Raw genomic sequence first — 20,239 nt, forward strand, 5'->3', positions numbered from 1 at the left:
GCAGGTGGATTTGAATTTCTAATGACTGCAGACACCTGTGTTTCCCTGAGGCTCTTGCTGTGGTGATGGAGAACAGACCCAGGTTGTACCCAGGAGGGAGAGCTCAGTGGAGGAAATATGAGAGACAGGCTTGATGGAGACATGACAGGTCACCGAAAGTGTGCACCCTGTTAGATTTCATTAACTGTCTACACTTCCCTGGCTGCATTCCACTGGTCACCTGCCCAGAAACACAATTGGAAACACAAATCTTAAAGGAGATCAATTTTCCAATGACATATGATAGGAAAAAATGGGTCCGGAGCCAAATCACAGATAAGCGGGCCCAATCCACCAGAGGGACATTCATGAGGATCCCGGTGTCAGTGCAGCTCTGGTCCAGCCTGACTTATGGCTGGGAGCCCCACTGTGAAGGAGAAGGGGGTAAAGCAGGTTTGCAGAGCCCAAGAGGGGCATGCGCCAACTTGGATTAATGGGGGGCCCCCACCAGATCCCTCCCACCCTCTAAATCCTTTGGAGAATAGCATGCTTTCCCTGATGACAGCTCTGTTGCAGTTCATAGAAACTCAAGATAGAAAGTTTAAGGCCCATGGTCAAGCCAGCAGTGCAGAGGGAACAGAAGACTTTGTTACGAGTCTTAAATCCCTCCAGATGCAACGCAAGTCGCGCTGCTCATCTCCAAGCTGCTTAGCAGAGAGTAACCCCTTCATTCCCAGCGAACATGGTTTGAAAACCCTCTCAGTCAAGTCAAGCTAAGTCCTTGGTGCCCGCTATCATGGGTCAGGAGTTCCCTGCTGCTGTTCCTGCTTAAGGGGAAGTAGTCCTTGCTAGAACCTTCATGACTCCTTTAGAGCCTGCTGGAAGAACTTTTCCTCTCTCAATAGTCTAGCCTGTGACCTTAGAGGTGGTAATTTCTGCATTTTTACAGCCTTACTTCTCTAATTGCAGTGCATAGACCAGCATCAATGGCATTGTTGGGTTCAGTGGCATCATTTGAGCCCTTGTTAGAAATGCAAAATCTCACGTCCCTGTCCCAGTCCTACTGGATCAGAATAGTGCCATGTCAGGGGCTCAGCATTGGGCCTGGTTGCCTGCAAGCTGGATATTCAGAGGTGGCAGTAGTTGGATTGGCTTTGGTAAGCAGCAGTCCAGGCTGTTGTATCGTGTAACCTCTCTCTCTACTACTTTGAACACGCATGTGCCCATCATGTCAGGTGATGACAAATACCGGCTAACGTCATTTTTGTCTACTTGGCTATTCAATGCCTTTCCCATGGTAGATGCTTTCTTTCTACCGTGATCACATTTTCTAGTCATCCTTGGTGCTCACTCCCATATGCCCATCCACATGCCTCCAATCATTCTGTCCTTTTCATTTCAGGCTCCTGATCAGCCAGTGAGGCCATTTGCTCATGAGTCCATGAGACTTGATATATTCTCACTTCTGGCCACTTTTTCTTCCACACAGAGCAGAGGACTGGGTGCACCACTCAAAGCTCCACCCACTGGAAAGATTTTCCCTCAGCTCTGTCATTCGCGTCCACTCCATGATGCCTGGAAGACACCCACCATTCATTTTCAACTTGTACTCACATTCCAAGATGTCCCACCTGTAAACCAACCATGAGATTTTTCTCCTTCAGCTAGTTGTTTTGGGAACCTTCCTAACCATCTGGCCATAGGTACAAGCTGAGAGAGTGGTACTGGGCAGTCATGGAAGGTAGCATGGGAGTCTGGGGTTCATGCCCATGAACATTTATTGTGCCATCTGGTCCTGCTTGGGATCCATTTGGGGTGTACCATTTCCGTCTTAGAATGGTCTGCTATGGGCCTGTGTGATTTCATGACTTGGAGGGTCTGGTAGAACTCAGCTCATGATTACTTGACATTCCAGGGTCAAATGTCCCACGTCCACCAGGGCCCAGAAATACTCTAGGATATATTCCTCAAAAAGCACATCCTGCAACTGACATGGCCTTCATCCAGACCCCAGAGCCTCTGTTGTAATTCTCCCACTGGGGTTTGTTATAAGATCCTTACTGTATCTTTTCCCACCACTGACACTTCCGACACCAGATTGTCTGCCAGATCATATACTCCAAGTGGCAGAGCTACTCGTTCCATAGCCTGAACTGACTACAGATTCCTTTCTTGCTCCAGGCCCACACAAAGTTGGCTACCTTTCAGATTTCCCGGTATATGCACTGCAGTAGTATTGCTAGATGTGGGATGTGCAGCCTCCAGAGCCCAACCCAGAAGGGAATGACAGACGTTATACCTCATTCTAAGGGATAAAAAATGCAGCAATTTGTCTTTTAATTTGGATAGTATTTCTCAGCATAATCTTTGGACCCCTGAAAACTTTACCAATGTGCCATGCCCCTCCATCTTCCTAGGGTTTATCTCCCACCATTTGAAGTGAGCTGTTTCACCAAGGCCCCCAGTGTGCTCTGCAGCTCTTACTCTCCTGGCTCTGCCATTGATAGAATGGATCAATGTGGTATTCTGAAGGATGTGCAGATGGTCCAGATTTCTTCTGACTGTATTGTGACAGCAGAAGAATGAACATAGACCTACGACAATACTGTAAATACGTATTACTGTCCATTCCATGTGAATGTAAATTGCTCCTGATTCTCTTCTCTGATTGGGATAGAAAAGAACTCATTGGCTGCATACCATTTGCCCAAGTCCATAATAATCTACTGTGGCAAAGGTACCATGAATGGCAAGACAGCCACTATTGGAACTACTTCTCGGCTGAGTATGTGATAATTGACAGTCATTCTAGAGTATCCGTCTGGTTTCTGCAGGGCCCTGACTGGTGAATTAAGTTGAGATGTGGAGATATGAAGAAGACCACCGTGACTGCATCAGTAAGATCCTTACGGGTGGCACTAATCTCCAACTTCCCCAGGAATGTGATATTGTTTTTGATTCACTGTTTGGGGGAACTGAAGTTTCAGAGGGGAAGGCAATTTCAGAGGCTTTTACTCAGGCTTTCCATTATGATAAACCAAGGATCTCATGTAAGAATTTAAGAGTTGAGTATATCAATCCCAATTATATATTTGGAGACCAGAAAAATCATCACTGGATGGGTAATCCATGGACCCACTGGACCCACTGTAAGTTGGCCTTTGGCCAAAACTCTATATTAACTTGCTGCCATGTACCTCAAACAGGTGGCCTTTATGACATTTCAGATCTCCAGACATTGGTATCATCTCAGACTCTGTCCAATAACCCTCAAAATGTATGGGTATTTCTCTTGCCCCAGTCATCTGAGTAAATGGTTGTAGGTATTTTAAGGGAAATATTAAGGGAATCATTAGTATATACTTGCCATGGTGTTGCTGTGTACTTCCTTTTGGGGACCCATCCACCTCTGTAGCCAACAGAGTCTGGAGATGAAAACTGGCTCAGGTCCAGGGATTGAGCAAAGTTCATGACTTCTGTTGAAGTGACCACCTCCAGCCTCCTGCTCATTCATTCTTGGCTTTTTGGATTGTATATATTAAGCAGCACCCTCTTTGTCTGCCTGTGCCTTTTGTCCCTAGGGGATCCCATGTTCTACTAACCATATCCACAATTCCTTGTGGGTCAAGCCCCCTTGGCTGCCCCTCCAATCTTGTTGGTTGTGATAGTAATTGTGGGGCCCCCTCATTTCTGGTGATTAATAACCATCATCTGGACTCTTTTGCTTTGAGGACTTATCATTCCCATTGCTATTAGTAAGCCAAGTTCTGTGACATATTCCCTATAGTCAATCCTAGCCTGTAGAGGAAAGCCACCACTTAATGTCTTAGTGATGCTAATATTCATCCCATCAGCATGTTCTTGATGGCCTTCATGAATAGCGCGTTCTCTAGGTCCTTCCATGGAACAAAATTTCTGATGTGTCTTCTGTCCTCATGTAATATATCCAATTCAGCATGCCTAGTTCCCTGAGCCATTTAATCCCACTAGTTTCCATGGTACCTTAGGCATTACCACTTGGTCAGTATGGGCTATTTTTTTTTTTTTTGATTTTTGATTTATTTCGGCTGTACTGGGTCTTAGTTGTGGCGCGTGGGATCTTCATTGTGGCTTGCGAGATCTTTTTTTTTTTTAGTTGCAGCATGCGGACTTCTTAGTTGTGGCATGTGGACTCTTAGTTGTGGCATGCATGCAGGATCTAGTTCCCCAACCAGGGATCGAACCTGGGCCCCCTGCATTTGGAGCTTGGAGTGTTACCCACTGGACTGCCAGGGAAGTCCCAGAATGGGCTGTTTTTTTCTCCATGTCTTTAAGAGTTACCTACTAGCAAATTTGCCCATACCCTAGGGTTCTTACCAAGGCGTTAAATCCATGTTCCTGAAGAGTACTCCAAAGTAAATGAACTTTTGCTTGTCCATTCTTATGTCCTGTACTCCTTAATCAAGCACCCTCAAAATCCAATCCCATGGGTACTCCCCTGGCTCATGCTGGTATGTGCTACCTAATTCTTGCAGCTCCATTGGGATTTGTCTCTTTCCTTATGTTCTAAACTGGGAATATGCTGGAATTTAACCCTATTTTCTGGCCTGACAGCCAGGACAGGTCTGCGAGAAAGTCCTGAGGAGGACACCTGTTTTCTTGCAATGGGGAGGCCCATGTTGTATCTGCCCACAGGAAGGAGTTCTAGCTCTTAATAGGGACAGATGAGCCGTCTCTGAAGGCTCAGAGGATTCAGGGAAGTCAATGGAACCACAGTCTTTGGGGGCATCCATCCAGATGACTCAATCTCATGTTCAGGAGTTCAGGTTTTCCCAGGCAGGGCACTGATCTCTGCATAGTAGAGTGGCGGTGACAAAGCATTCCACTCTCTTTGAACCCTGGTGACTATAAACATCAGAACCTGAGTCAGCTTCTCAGTCCACTCTCCCACTGCAGGAACTACGAAAGAGGACCACTGGCTTTCACACTTAGTATTTAAATTTGTTAATTGCCCTTAGTTTCTCATTATCCCTCTGTAGGCATCAAATCAACTCAGTTAGTAACCAGCTGTTTCTACTGTCCTTAAATGTGCTATTCTTCCATAATGTGCAAACACCTGAATCTTCATACCAGCCCAGGCATTCCCCTCCACCAGGAGGTCCTTCCAAGGAATCACCTGTGAAATTTTTAGCAATTGGGTTGCCACCTTGTGCCAGGATTATCTATACCTCAGATACCATTTGGGATGGGGCCTTCCTTGCCAGCTGTGTGGCAAGTGATCTAGAACGCAAACTCCCTCTTATCACCTCTTGTTTTTGATTATTCCCAGTATCAGTTATGTTGGTTGGTCCCTTTAAGAAGCAGACACCAAGCTAAGTTAGAAGTGCAAGACAGAATTCTTGGTTGTAGAGCCTGTGAAAAATAAAGGGGAGAGAGGCAAGAGTAGGCAGGGAGAGCCTTCAAACTGCTGTGTGGGTCTGACATGGTGAAAAGCCAGGGGAAACACAGGAGGATGGGGTAGGAGACCCTCAGACTGGAACGGCATTCAGGATTTCTTGGTCAGCATGGTAGGGAACTCTAGTGCAAATATTACCTATGGAGAAGTCCTGCATTGGGTAGAAATGGCCAGGCGCCCATACCCTCACCAACTGGGAATAATGTGGCTTGAGTTCAAATGCTGCAATTAGGTCATTTCTGGGTAGGCTTCAGAGGGTCCACGCATATCCTGAAACTGTAAGCAAAAATCAATATGTGTGTATGTTTCTAGAATCCATAGCTTTTCACTAAATTTTCAAAGAATTCCCTGATGCCCAGAAGGTAGCGTGACAGTGGTGTGAATTCACTTGGTCATCCCAGCATGTTCTCCTGGCCCCTTTCATGTTCCCTCTTTTCTAAAGAGCTGTGTGCCAGCTACACTGGCCTCCTTTGTGTTCCTCAAGCACTCTAAGCTCATTCCCAACTCAGGGCCTTTGTCTTAGCTGTTCCCTCTGCCTGGGATGCCCTTTCCTCAGATGCATTCAGCTTAACTGTCAGCTTCTCAGAGAGAAGCTTGGATTCTGCAAACGAAAGTACCTTCCTCCGTCACCCCTAGCATACTTCTCTGTTTCATTTCTAGCACTGAGCCCTTCCATATGATCTCCTCTTTGTTATTTGTCTGTGATATATCTCTGCCCAGTAGGATGCAAACTCCATGAAAACAAGTCATTCTCTCTTGTTCACCATGCTTTCCCCATAGCCTAGAATGTTCTTGACATGTAGGAGACACTCAAAATATTTTCTTTTCTTTTTTTATTGAAGTACAGTTGATTTGCAGTGTTGTGTTAATTTCTGCTGTACAGCAGTGATTCGGTTATACACATATATACATTCTTTTTTATACTCTTTTCCATTATAGTTTATCACAGGATATTGAATACAGTTCCCTGTACTATACAGTAGGACCTTGTTGTTTATCCATCCTGTATATGAGTTTGCATCTGCTAATCCCCAAATCCCAACTCATCCCTCCCCCCACCCCTTGGCAACCACAAGTCTGTTCTCTATGTCTGTGAGTTCTTCTGTTTTGTAGATAAGTTCATTTGTGTCATATTTTAGATTCCACATATAAGTGATATCATGTGGTATGTCTTTCTCTTTCTGACTTACTTCAGGTAGTATGATAATCTCTAGGTCCATCCATGTTGCTGCAAATGACATTATTTCATTCTTTCAAAAGGTTTTCTTAAGAATAAATGCTTGTCTTCTCTGTCCATTAAAATATTTTCCAATGTGTCCCCTTCTTACATTTTTTGTAGCTATTTTATAGAACTATAAATATAGATATAATTATTAAGAATCCAGACATGCAAAAAAATTCCAGACAGTAACGGATCCCTATGCACTAGCCTCAGAGATAGACAGATGTTAACGTTTGCCTTCAGTTGCTTCAATTTCTCCTTCATTTGTTTTATTTTTTAGCTAAAATTTCATAGCTCACATTTTGTGACGCGCTTCCCTTTCAGTGGTAACTCCTGCCTTGAAGGTAGTGTATGTCATTTCTAACTATGTTTTAGTAGTTTAATGATATGTGTTTCTATTCACAAACAACATATGCTATTTTATTTTTACTGAAGTACAGTTGATTTACAATATTGTGTTAGTTTCAGGTGTATAGCAAAGTGATTTGGTTATGTATATACATAACTGAATACATATATATACATTCTATTTTTCAATTTTTTTCCATTATAGGTTATTACAAGGTATTAAATATAGTTCCCTGTGCTATACAGTAAATCCTTGTTGTTTATCTATTTTATATAGGTAATATGTATCTGTTAATCCCATACTCTTAATTTATCCCTCCCCCCCTTCCCCTTTGGTAACCATAAGTTTGTTTTCTATGTCTGGAGTCTGTTTCTGTTTTGTAAATAAGTTCATTTGTACTATTTTTTAGATTCCACATGTAAGTGATATCATTTAATATTTGTCTTCCTCTCTCTGACTATTTCACTTGGTATGATAATCTCCATCCATGTTGCTGCAAATGGCATTATTTCATTCTTTTTTATGGCTGAGTAATATTCCATTGTATATATGTACCACATCTTCTTTATCCATTCATCTATTGATGGACACTTAGGTTGCTTCCATGTCTTGGCTATTGTAAATAGTGCTGCAATGAACATTGGGGTCCACGTATCTTTCAAATTAGAGAGTTTTCATCTTTTGTGGATATATGCCCAGGAATGGGATTGCTGGATCATATGGTAGCTCTATTTTTAGTTTTTTAAGGAACCTCCATAATGTTTTCCATAGTGGCTGCACCAATTTACATTCCCACCAACAGTGCAAGTGGGTTCCCTTTTCTCCACACCCTCTCCAGCATTTATTGTTTGTAGATGTTTTTATGATGGCCATTCTGACAGGTATGAAGTGATACCTCGTAGTTTTGATTTGCATTTCTCTAATAATTAGCGATGTTTAGCATCTTTTCATGTGGCTGTTGGCCATCTGTATAACACATGCTATTTTTATATGTCCCAAGATTTTATAGAAATGTGTGCACACTATATGTATCTGTTGGTAATTTGGACCTATTTAAGTATTTAACACTATTGTTGAGCCACAGAATTAACTCTGGAGCTGTCCTATCTGTGGACTTGTTGTTATACATGATAATACAATTCCTTATTGTTTAAGCCACATGAATTGGGTTTGTTGTTATGCACAACTGAAAGCTTCTTCCCTGTGATAGGCTCATTGTATTAACATTTCTCACTGTTGAGTCCTTAAGCTGTGGCTGCCCAGAAGTTTTCATTTGGCTGCAGGTTTACCAAGTATATAGACAGTTTTTGTTTCTCCTCTACCCCAGGTTGCCCAATTCAGAAATCTTTTGTAGTAGTAATTTATTGCCGTGTAACAAATTTAGCAGTGCAGAACAACACAATTTATTATCTTGCCTAGTTTCTGAGGGTCAGGGATCTGGGAGCAACTTAGCTGGGTGGCTCTGGCTAAGGGGACTCTTGTGAGGTCACAGGGAAGTTGCTGGCTGGGGCTGCAGCCATCGGAAGGGCTGGAGAACTGGCTCCCAAGATCCTTCATTGGACTGTTGTCAGGAAGCTTCGGTTCCTTTCTGTGTGAGACTCTCCATAGTTGACTTCTCCCAGAGTGAATGATCTGAGAGAGAGAGAGTCCTACACAGCGCACCACCATGCACCCACCCACATCTACGCAGTTATCAACTGGGAGTAGTCTTTGCTCCCTCACTTTTCTCCTCAATATACACCATAATCACTGATCCCATCCTTTTTACCTCCTTGGTGCCTCTCAGATCAAGCCACTTCTCTCCATCCTGTTGCATACTGGATGTAGGTGCAGAGAGCTGAGTCTGGGGCACAAGTCTGATCCAGTCACTGGCCCTCAAGTTGTTTTCAGTGACCCTCAGAATCAAGTTCATGGTTTTGAAGGCCTGCCTGCACCTCTAGCTTCCTTATTACCCGGGCTTCGTCATCTCTTGTCCTCTACTCTCCCTTCCCTCTGTGTTTCTTTAGGTCTGAAGTTCAGTGTCACGTTCTCAGGGAAATTTTTCTGACCTTCAGACCAGACTGGATCTCCCGGTCACATGCTTTTGGAATGTTCCAACTTCAGTCATGCTGCTCATCACAGTTGCCCAATGTCTCATTGCTATCTGGTCTGCGAATCTGCAAGGTGAGGGACCACACAGGTTTTGTTCACGGCTACCCTCCAAGGACCGGAGATGATGTCTGGCACATAGCAGACGTGCAATACATGGCGCTGAATAAGTGAATGGGTGATTTTTCACCTGGTATTTGTGCTTTCTCCTTTCCTTCCTTCCATGGAAGGAGACAGGTTACTTTATATGCAAATCCTATTCATCCCAATGAACAATGTGGCAAGATTGAACCAGACATTCAAAGCAAGGACCTTTCAGGGGATTTTGTGGGTCCTGTGTGACAAAGACTTGCTCCTTAAGCAAGCTGTAGTCAGTCTTGTGTAAGCCTTTTCTTGACTAGGCCCCTCCTTGAGGCTTGTCTTCAAGAGAAAGAATCCTGCCAAGTCAGTTTAGTGAGAACCTCCCGTCACTGATATCTGATCACCCTTGATGTCTGATTCAGTTCCTCATCCCCCACCATCTCCTGGCTGATATCTGATCACCCTGACGTGCTTTCAGGAAGAATCCTGTTAAATCAGATTAGCCAGTATCCCCCCTTATTCCTAATGTTTCCTCTTAGTACTTTTCCATCCACTGACCCCGCACCCTGCTCCTTGGTGATAAATCCTCACTTTTGCTTGTTTTATTCAGAGTTGAGCCCAATCTCCCCTGCTTCCTGCAGACACCCATTGCTGCAGTCCCTTGAATACAATCTTCCTTACAGTCTTTAACGAACATCAGAATAAGTTTTTCTTCAGCACTTGGACTGGGTCTACTCAGGACAGGCCTCTCGATTTGTCTTTGAACAAATGCACACTCTATCCCTAGACTTCCAACTGGAAGCATAAACATACAAGACAATATATTCTTCACACATGCATTGGCTGCAAATCAATATAGGAACATAACCTAACTTATATCACCAGACCTGTGGAAAATGGTACCTACTTAGTTTCATTTTGAAATGAAACTCTAAAAGTAGATGTTCATGCGTAGTTATAACAACAGTCAACCTTGACTGAGCTACCATTATGTATGCCAGCCTCATTTTAATCTCACCAGAATTATAAGGTAGCTATTACCTCCCTTTTATAGATGAGGACACTGAGACTCAGAGGGGCCAATGAACTTACCCAAGTTCATACAGCCGGTAGGTAGTAGAGCCTTGATCCACTCTGGGGCCTGTTGCCCTTTTTTTTTTTTTTTTTTTGCGGTACGCAGGCCTCTCACTGCTGTGGCCTCTCCCGTTGCGGAGCACAGGCTCCGGATGCGCAGGCTCAGCGGCCATGGCTTACGGGCCCAGCCGCTCCGCGGCATGTGGGATCTTCCTGGACCGGGGCACGAACCCGTGTCGCCTGCATCGGCAGGCGGACTCTCAACCACTGCGCCACCAGGGAAGCCCCTGTTGCCTTTTTTATGCCACTGTACCCTGCTGCCTTTCCTTGGAGTTATTCTATTTTTTGGTCCCTTCCTCATCGTAAATGGCTCAAATGCCTGTAATTGTTGAGTTAGCCACTTGCATCGGGGTCACAGTTTTTGCCAGTGTTCTTCGTAAAGCTTTGCAGTTCCGTGGCATGGCAGACGTTTTGCTTTAATTTGAAGTTTATAAATACACATATAAAAGTCAAGAATAGGTTTCCCCAAGTGATTCAGGAGCACATTGACTATGAAGGAGGGAAGTGTGCCCACTTTCAGCAATTTCCATGATGAATGACATAGAGCAAGAAGAATGTGGTTAAAGAAAGAACGACAGACTCACCTACCCCTTTGCCTGGTTCCCAATGGAAAGGGAGCGGAGCTGAGCCAGCCCTGGAGGTGGAACATTGGGGCTCGTTGTGTAGGTGAACAGCCGGGATTCATTAGGGCTGGAGACTTCCATGGTGTGGCCAGGCTCTGGTGGAAGGACCCTTTGTCTTTTCCACAGACCTCCCCTTCTCCATCTCTGGCCTTGGTTGACTTGAACTTTGTGTTTCGTACGCTGATGAAAACCACACTTACTGACCATACTACTGACCAGTGCTCTGGGATGCCTCTCTCAGGCTTGCAGGCCTGTAGCACCCCAGCTCTTTACTCTGGCTTGCCCTCTCTATGGTTGCTGCTCAGGTGCTGATCTGAAAAAGGTATAGTTTGGAGACTGGGGAGCTGTTGGCATTCACAGGACAGCCTTCTCTGCGGTTTCTTTCTGTGTATTCACATGCAATCAGCCTCCCACGGCATTGAAAAAGGTTCAGGTTTTTTAGAGTGCCTCATCCTTTCATGTGAAAATTAGAGGGGATTGTGACTTGTAATTAAATGGGTGGCCCCACTCCATCTACTGCAGCCAATTGTTGATTTCTGAGTGTTGATTATAAGTAGATAATTCTTTTTTTTTTTTTTTTTTGCGGTATGCGGGCCTCTCACTGCTGTGGCCTCTCCCGTTGCGGAGCACAGTCTCCAGACGCGCAGGCTCAGCGGCCATGGCTCATGGGCCATGGCTCACGGGCCCAGCCGCTCCGCGGCATGTGGGATCTTCCCGGACCGGGGCACGAACCCGCGTCCCCTGCATCGGCAGGCGGACTCTCAACCACCGCGCCACCAGGGAAGCCCTATAAGTAGATAATTCTTAATTCCAGGTATTGTTCCCTACTTCCCAGCATGGCACTTTGCCTCTTTCACCCATAGCCTTTGTAATGATTGATTCCTCCCAGAAGTGGGTGTAGAAAGTGAGGGCAGGAGGGGGAGAGAATCATAATAAAAATAGCTAATGTTTCCTGAGTACTTAGTATATTTTAGGCACTGTTCTGAGCTCTTTACTCCAACCCTATGGGGACAGGTACCATTATTCTCTCTACTTAACAGGTGAGAAAACTACAGCCATCATAGGTGAAATAACCTGCCCAGGTGTACATATGTAGTAAGTGGTCCAGTTGGATTCAACACTAGGCAATATGACCCAGAGCAAGAGCTCTTAACGCAGAAATAGAAAAAGAGGGAGGGAGGGTCCTACAAATACGCATTGTGCAGCTTATAGCCTAGATTCAACAATTGTCTGTCCCAAACCACTTTCCCCTAACCCAACAGATACTTGGTGAATTTTTCAGTGTTAACTTATGATGATCAGTGATTCTTAAAAAGTTGGGACTTTGCAGATCCCTTTGAGATTTTGAAGAAGGCCATGGTTCCCTCTTACTCCAAAAACTGCATGCAAAATTTTGCATATCATTTCCAGAGGTTCAAAGGCCATGTGAAACTCTCCTCCCAATAGACCCCATGGAACCTGGGTCAAGAATCCTGACTTAGAATAATACTAAACTCTATCAATATGAAAAACTGATTTGACCATAATGGGAAGAGAGGAAGCTAAATTTGGGTAGGAAAATGGAAATTTGTGTAGAGTTGTATGAACTCAGACAAATTACTGACCTTTTTTGTATCATAGTCATAGCTTCCCTCTTCCTCTACCAGCCCATGTTTATTGTCAAGTTCAACAGGGTAATATCTGATCACTGCTTTCAGTTCCCCAGAAGAAGGTGTCCTGCTCCTTTCTGAGAATTCCTTTCCAGGTTCCATAGCCCTAGGAAGTTTGCAAACCCAAATTAGTGACAACAAACTAGTAGGGCCCAATTACTCCTGTGGGCATTCCAAAGATAGATGTGAGGGCCTGTTTCCAGCCCCCTAAGCCTGGAGAAGCAAAGACCTGGCACCAGGGACTTCCTTAGGGAGCTGCCAGTCATGTTCATCCCCTGGGGCTCCACCCTAGTGGGGTAAATTGCTGTAGGGAGAGGCTGCTGGGTATGACTCCGGGAGGGTGTGTTTGTGTGTGTAGGTGAGGGGAGACAAGGGAAGAAGGAAGCAGCATTGTCAGCTGATGGGAGAAACAGATTCCTGAGAGGCTCTAATACCTATAGTTATTTGGAAACTAAGTCACCACCTCCCCACTCCCATTACCAAAGGACTAGAGCTGGTTGACCAGCAACAAAGTAAACCTCCTCTTCTAGCTTCTTCCCTCTACCCCCTAGGTGTGCTGCCCTTTGGCATTTTCCCCCCTTTTAAGTTTATTTTTGATGCTTGTTTTAAACAAATTTCACCTGGATAGAGAAGTTGAGGGTGAGGGAGAAGGCCCGTACCACGGGATGCCCTTGGGATCAGTCTCAGACTGATAATACAGACAATGATTTATATTTATGAAGCATTGAGAATGAGCTAGACGCTGTGCTAAGGGCTTTATGTATATCATCTCATTAAATTCTCCAAACAGTCTACAAAGTAGATTTGATTATTATTTCCATGTGACAGATGAGAAAATTGAGATTCAGAGAGTTAGTGGTGAGTCAAGGATTTGACTGCTGTTCCCAATCTTTCGGCTGCAATGGGCCCCAGAAGCAGGGCTGGGACTTAGGAATTTCTCCCTGAGAGGAGCACCTGTGTCAGGGCTCCTGCCCATTTAGTCTGTCCTGAGTCCTGGGATTCTACCTTCGCCAAGTTTCTCCCATCATTTTCCCCTTCAACTTCCATGGCTGGCTCCTTAGTCCAGGCATTACTCCATAGTTCCAGCTGTTCTCTCTAGGCGGGCCTTGGCCTCCTCCATCCCTCAGTCTGGACACCAGGGTGACTTTTCTTCCTGGGACTTGGCTTTGGGCCCAACACCCCCTTCTCCTACTGGCTCTGCCACTTACTGCCTGACCTTGGATGAGCTATTGAACGCTCAATGACTCAGTTTCCCTATCTGTAAGATGGAGATGATAGGTTTATTTATTTTTTAATTAATTAATTTATTTTTGGCTATGCCTCGTGGCAGGTGGGATCCTAGTTCCCCAACCAGGGATCGAACCTGCACCCCCTGCAGTGGAAGTGGGGAGCCTTAACCACTGGACTGCCAGGGAAGTCCCAGAGATGATAGGTTTATTGTGAGGAATAAATGAGTTAATACATGTAAGGTACTTAGATGCCTGGCACAGAGAAATTGATAAAAAAATGTCAGCTATTATCTTGTAAAGCATCCTTCCTCCTCACTTCAACATGTCATTTGCTATCTCTGTACCTAGACTGAACGTCCTCAGAACGGAGGCAATATCCTGTATGTTCTTTGATCCCTGAGCCCGATACCCTGCCTAGCATGTGTGCAGGGGCTTTTATGCTGCTGAACTTACCATAATGGGCGCCATGGGAAGATGAAGAATTTGCCCAGAAGCCTGTAGAGGCAAAGGCTAAGATTTCCAAACTGTGATCACCTGGGGCAAATGCTCCAGGTAGGAAGGAGACTTGGGGATACAGGTGGAGGGGGAGGCAGGTTGGCTGCTTTTCTCCTCACGTCACCAGTGCGCCCCCTCCCCCTCGAAGGCAGGCTTTTAATCTAGCAGACGCAGTGTGCGCAGTGAAGGCAGGCAGTGGACCTCCCATCCCAGGCTCGGGGTGTGGGTGAGGGTGTTGGGGGCAGGTGCTTCAGGCCTCACCTGAGCGGCCCGCAGCCCCGTCTACCTCCGCTCCCATTCAGGGTACTGCGGGCTGCTCCCCACCCCTCACCGCGCTGAGGGAGCCCAGCCTGACCTGGGCTGGCCTCCGTGCCCCGCAGCTTCCCTTCCAGCCACAGCCTGGGGCCTCTCCGCGCGGCCACACCTCCCCGGGCCCCGCAAGGGTTAAGGCAGCCGCGGAGAGGAGAGGTTTGGGCTGACGTCGCTCTGGCTGAAGGTGGTTCCCCTCGGATGAGGATGGGAGAGCCTGGCGAGCTGAAACCCGAGCTCCCGCTCGGCTGGGGCTTGGGGAGGTCCGTGTAAGAGCCGCCTGCCCGCCGGCCTCCCTCGGTCCCTCCCCGGCAGTCGCTCCGGGCACCACAGCGGAACGATGGAGCTGGGCTGGTGGCCGCAGCTGGGGCTCACTTTCCTGCAGCTGCTTCTCATCTCCTCCTTGCCAAGAGGTACTGTGGGTAGCATCAGGACCCCCAGGAGGGAACTTTTCCCTCTTGGGGTTTGGTAGGGGGCAGGACTGGGGGGTCCCAGGAGATGGTGCTTGTGTGTATGTGGGTGGTGGCTGGGAGGGGGGGGCTTCTTCTCAGTGATAATCTTGGGGGCTTGGCTGGTGATGCTGGAGTGTCTGTCTTTCTCCCTGAGAACGGGACACTGTTTTCTGTCATCCCAACTTGTGGGACTGAACTGCCTCGTGAGGGGTACCAGCTACAGTTTTATTTGATGGGTTTTTATTTTAGCTTTTGAAAGCACAAAATCACCTCCGTGAATCCACCCAGTGTCAGGTACGCCCCCTGACATGCAAAAGCTAAATTTCCCACTGGAAGAAGCCCCCTCAGAGGTCAGCTGGAAGGAAAGAGGAGGATGAGAGCAGGACTTGCAGTGAGGGTGTCCCTCTGGGGCGTCTTGCTTGACGAAATCTTACAGTTACAACCCTTCAGAACAGATTCCCAGCAAGGGAGATGTACTCGCTCAGCATATATACACTTCCTTTCTGATAAGAATGAGAAGGAAGAAGGAAAAGCCGAGGTGAAGAGTGCAAGTCGTTTCTGGGGAAGCACAGTGTTTGTTTAGAAAGAGCTGTGGCTTCTGTGTTTTTCACATGTCATTTTCTGAGCCACAAAACCCATGTCAAATGGGCTCCTGGGGCAAGTGAGGCTGAAACGAGACACAGAGGTCTTGGGAGCCTCTTGACCCAGCAGAAGCAAGGAGAGGGCAGGCTTGTCCTCTGATTGCTTCCGGGCAAGCAGGGAAGGAGGACTTCTTAGGATCATCTGTCCTATGGCTGGAGAGGCCAGGTGTCAGGAGGTAGGGTGAGACCTCGGGAGATAAGGACCGGTTGAAATGTACACACATGATAAAATAGGGCAACTTTGCAGAGGAGCAGGGAGTGTGTGAGCTTTTGCTACTCTCCTTCTCCGGGGGTTACCTGTCACCTGTGCTGGTTACCTGTCACCTGTGCTCTACTTGAGAGGTGGATGCTCCATTGCTGCACATAGCTGGCAAGTGCCTGAGAGTGAAACAGCGTAAGTGGGAGCGGTGAGGGTATAAAATGCAATCAGCTACTGTAGAAGGGGAGCTGGACCATGGGGCATATCCCTTCATGATGAACAAAAAGCCAATATATAAAAAATGCAAAACCCATTTTGGTGAATACTTCCCATCTACCCGTAGCCTGCCAGCCCCAGGTGAAATCTTCCTTGGTGATTTACTCTCAAGCTGGAGAGAGTGTTTCATTTGAATTTTGCCTCACTGGCATCTGGAACAGCCCAAAGACAATAATGTAGGAAGAAGGAGCCCAGGAGGGGGAAGTCTGTTAATCCATAAACGCAGACACTTGCCCCAGCGGGTAAGTTGGTGAATTTTCCTTAAGGCTCATTCCTGTTCCACCTCTGCCTTTTGGAGCCGAACTTCCAGGGCATGGTGGCCCGAGCCCAACTCCAGAGGAACCTGGTTCCTTCTGGAGCACCAGGGCTCCGAGGTCTAGTTTGCTCATCCCTGCATCAGCACGCCCCTGATTCTTTTTTTCTAATGTGGCAGGTAAGACGGCTGAAACCCAGAAAAGTTAAAAAGCAAAGCTCAGCTGCCCCTTTTTTCTTGCCCAGGATCTGAAAAACTCATTTTTTCCTGAACTGAGAATCTCTTTTACCTTGTGCTCTGGAAAAGCTTCAGGGAGGGTACGCGGCGTCTGGGCAGCCGAGCTGCTGACTGAACCAGAGAGCAACTTCGGGAGTCTAGCAAGGGTGTTTCATTGTCGAGCATTCGCATTCAGAGGGAACACGGAGGGATGGAGTGGAGAAGGAAAATATTTCTTCAAGTCGCGAGTGAATGAGTCCACTCCCCGCTGGAGTTCTGAATCTGGCCCTGTCAAGGAAAGCTTAGCAGCATATTTCCTCTAATTACTTTTCTAAAAAGAGCATCTGATGAAATGTAAACATCCACGGGGATGGCACAGCAGACGGTTGTTGCTCATCGACTTGGGACACGTGTCTGAGGATGAAAATCCAAACATCGGGCCAAGTGATAACCCAATATAAACAGCATGTGAGGGGAGAAACCCAACTCCACTGACTTCACCAAATACCAGTAGCTCTGCCAGCAGGATTCTGCCTAAAAGGAACAACTCATTTACAAGATGCGACTCTGGGGAGTGAAACCTTAATATGAATAACTTCACAAGTGTTGCTTCCAACAGACATTAGCTGGTGGGGAATTAGCATCAAGGCAGCTGGGGAAGATAATCTGAAGCACAGATATTCAGTGGGCAGGAGAAGCCAACCGAGAAAGGGAATGTGGAAAGAAAGCAAGGGGGAAGGAGTGGCAAGAAAAATTAGATGTTGGTTTATAATGGGATGTGTTAGCAAATTCCAAGGAGAGAGCTATGAAAATTGGGCCTTCTTGGCAGGGCTAGATTTTTGTGGGGACCATGAAGAGGGTGTTCTCCAGATATATATTCTGAGAACTCCTGACTTCTCCAACAGGGAAATAATTTGAGAGTGGGATCATTGGTTTAGGGAGCTGGGAGTAACTGTAGAGATCATTTAGTTTGAGTACCTCAAATGCAGAGGACAAGGAGAGTAAATATCTGTGAGCATTTATGATGTGCCCAGTGTTTGAGCCAAAGCAGGGTAGGTGCGCTGTTTCCAGATGAAGTTTAGAGAGGGTCTGTAACCTGTCCAAAGATATACAGGCACAGTTCTGAAAAAGGCAAACGTTTGATCTAGCAATTCCACTTCTGGGTATATACACAAAATGAGTCAACGCTGGAACTCCAGCAGGTATTTGTACACCAGTGTCCACTGCAGCATTATTCCCAATAGCCAAAAGGTCCATCAGTGGATAAACAAAATGTGGTAGGTACATATAGTGGAATATTATTCAGACTTCAAAAGGAGTGAAGTTCTGACACAGCCTACAGCGTGGATGACCCTTGAAGACATTATGCTGAGTGAAATAAGCCAGACACAAAAGGACAGATCCTGTATGATTCCATTTATATGACGTACCTAGAGAAGTCAGATTCATAGAGGCAGAAAGTAGAACAGTGGTTACCAGGGGCTGTGAGGAGGAAAGATTGAGGAGTTAGTGTTTAATGGGTGTAGAGTGTCAGTGAGGGCTGACGGAAACATTCTGGCGATGTATAGTGGTGATGGTTACCCAAGCCACTGAACTGTACACTTAAAAGTGATTAAAATGGTAAATTTATGTTATTTACATTGTTCTGTAATAATGATAGAAAGAAAACGCAAGCAGATTAGCGGAGCCTGGCGTGAGCCCAGACTCTCGAATTTCTGAGCTCAAGCTCATGTGGTACCTGGCTGACTTAAACTCAAGTACCTAACAGCATCATATACTGATGCACATGTGATCATGGCATGGCTTCAGGACACACGTGGCGGGGGGAGGCTTCTTGCTAGCTCCAGTTTGGGTGGCACTGCTGCTCTTTTGGGGGTGACTTTGGCAATGAGGGGGACTGTAGCACCGAAGGATTGGCAGCCTTCGGGTCAAAGGTCTGCAGAAGTAGCTAGTAGGATATGATGCTTAAAAATATTTTGAAGCTGAATGCTTTGAGGTAGGCTGGGTCCCCTCTCTGGCCTGACACCCTGCCTTCTCGATTCACACGTGTGTTCTCTGCTAGTCTCTACTGGCATTTGCGTTTTTGACCTCCATTCCTGGGAGGGATGGGGCAGAAATGGAGAGTGAAAGAGAGAAGGTAGAAGGCTGTGTACTGAATGGCGGGAAGCACAAGAGAGAATTTCGTAGCAGACAGGACTTTTAAAAGAAGGAACGTAAATATATTTTAACTTGTGTGTTTTGTGGAATGTAATCTCAACTCTGTGACCACCAACTCTTTGGTAAAATGTTCTATTCTCAGGAATGCCCTTGAGAGTGAGCTTTTGGTGGAAACTGAGGGTGAGGCTTGGTGTTATGTTTGGGTCAGTAAGCTAGGGACAAAGCACCTCTGGACCCAGAGGCAGATGTGACCTGGAGCATGTAAGTCCCTTAGAAATATCCAGAAGCCTTAGGGAGGGCTTTGGAATGCTCCTGGCAGGGACCATGGGTTTGACTTAAACTTATCTGCATCTGGGTTACCCTGGCTAGACAGCAATGGCTGAGATAATGGCGTCTCATGACGTCTGGAGGACCTAATGACTGGCCTTAAGTCAGAAAATTATTTCCATCTGCCCTACTAGGGGTGGCCAATCCCGATGCATGAGAAAACCTCTCTACCTGCCTCCCCTGAGCCCAGCTCTAGACACTGCAATTGATCTGGGGTATGTGCAAATTGGGAAAAGTGCCATTTCAGTGATAAATGAGAGAAGGTGGCGCCCTGCTCCTCCCACATGTGGGAGAACCTGTCACCCTCACTTTGTGGATACTTGAAAGTCATAGGAGCCCAGATCCCTTTCCTCTTATTTTATTTTAAAGGGGAGGGGAAAGCAATGTTTACATTTTCTAATTCCTGAATTCCATGGCAGAGGACCCAGAGGGCAGCTGGAGCTTTGAAAGCTACCAGATCAGTGGCAGAAAGTCTATCAGAGTCCAAGCCTGGTCTGTGTTTAAGGAGTTCTGTTCGTCAGTCATCATGAGATCTGGGCCAAAGCATTAGGTTTATAATGGAGAGAAAGAAGTAAAATGCAGGAAAAAAATCAAACCTCATATCTATAAACAAAACCACTCACAGAAGGCAGAGAAGTAGTGTTGGCTGCAGATATTCCACTCTCTTAACCGGTGGGACTTTCTACTACTCCCCCCGCACTGCCCAACCCACCGACAATGACTCCTTTCATTGTTCTCGGTTGTTATTCGTGATACAGACACGGAGCCCATGTGGGTTGAGAGTGGAGTAGGTAGGGCTGCACATCAGATTCTTCACCGGGTGATGTGGAAACACCAAGGGTGGAAGCCTCCATACCTAAGGGACCAGATCCCAAATGATCTACTGAGCTTGTGGTAAATACCAGGCACTCTCCTATATGCTTTACTTGTGTTTATTTAATCCTCACAACACATCTAGAAGCCAATTAGTAGTGTTATTATCCCTAGTTTACATAGGAGGGAACTGAGAGGTACAGTACTTGCCCAGGTCACGGAGCTGGACGTCCATGATTTGAACCCAGAGAGCCTGACCCCATTATGCATGCACTGAAACACTACACAACGCTGCCGTGGTCAGCAGGGGGTC

General features: G+C 46.2%; 1 protein-coding gene across 4 annotated transcripts in view; it reads left to right on the forward strand.

Moving 5' to 3' along the window:
• PAMR1 (peptidase domain containing associated with muscle regeneration 1) overlaps positions 1-20,239 on the forward strand; it is a 170,728-nt gene that overhangs the window by 81,344 nt on the left and 69,145 nt on the right. The window contains exon 1 of one of the 4 annotated variants that reach the window (XM_004264009.3): positions 14,779-15,005. The exons of the other annotated variants lie outside the window; for them this stretch is intronic. Within the exon in view, the coding sequence (XP_004264057.1) occupies positions 14,933-15,005 (73 nt within the window). The 5' untranslated portion in view covers positions 14,779-14,932. Of the gene's footprint in view, positions 1-14,778; positions 15,006-20,239 lie in introns of those variants that run through there. 4 annotated transcript variants of the gene reach the window in all.

The sequence above is a fragment of the Orcinus orca genome, chromosome 8 (assembly GCF_937001465.1).
Source record: "Orcinus orca chromosome 8, mOrcOrc1.1, whole genome shotgun sequence".
NCBI lineage: Eukaryota > Metazoa > Chordata > Mammalia > Artiodactyla > Delphinidae > Orcinus > Orcinus orca.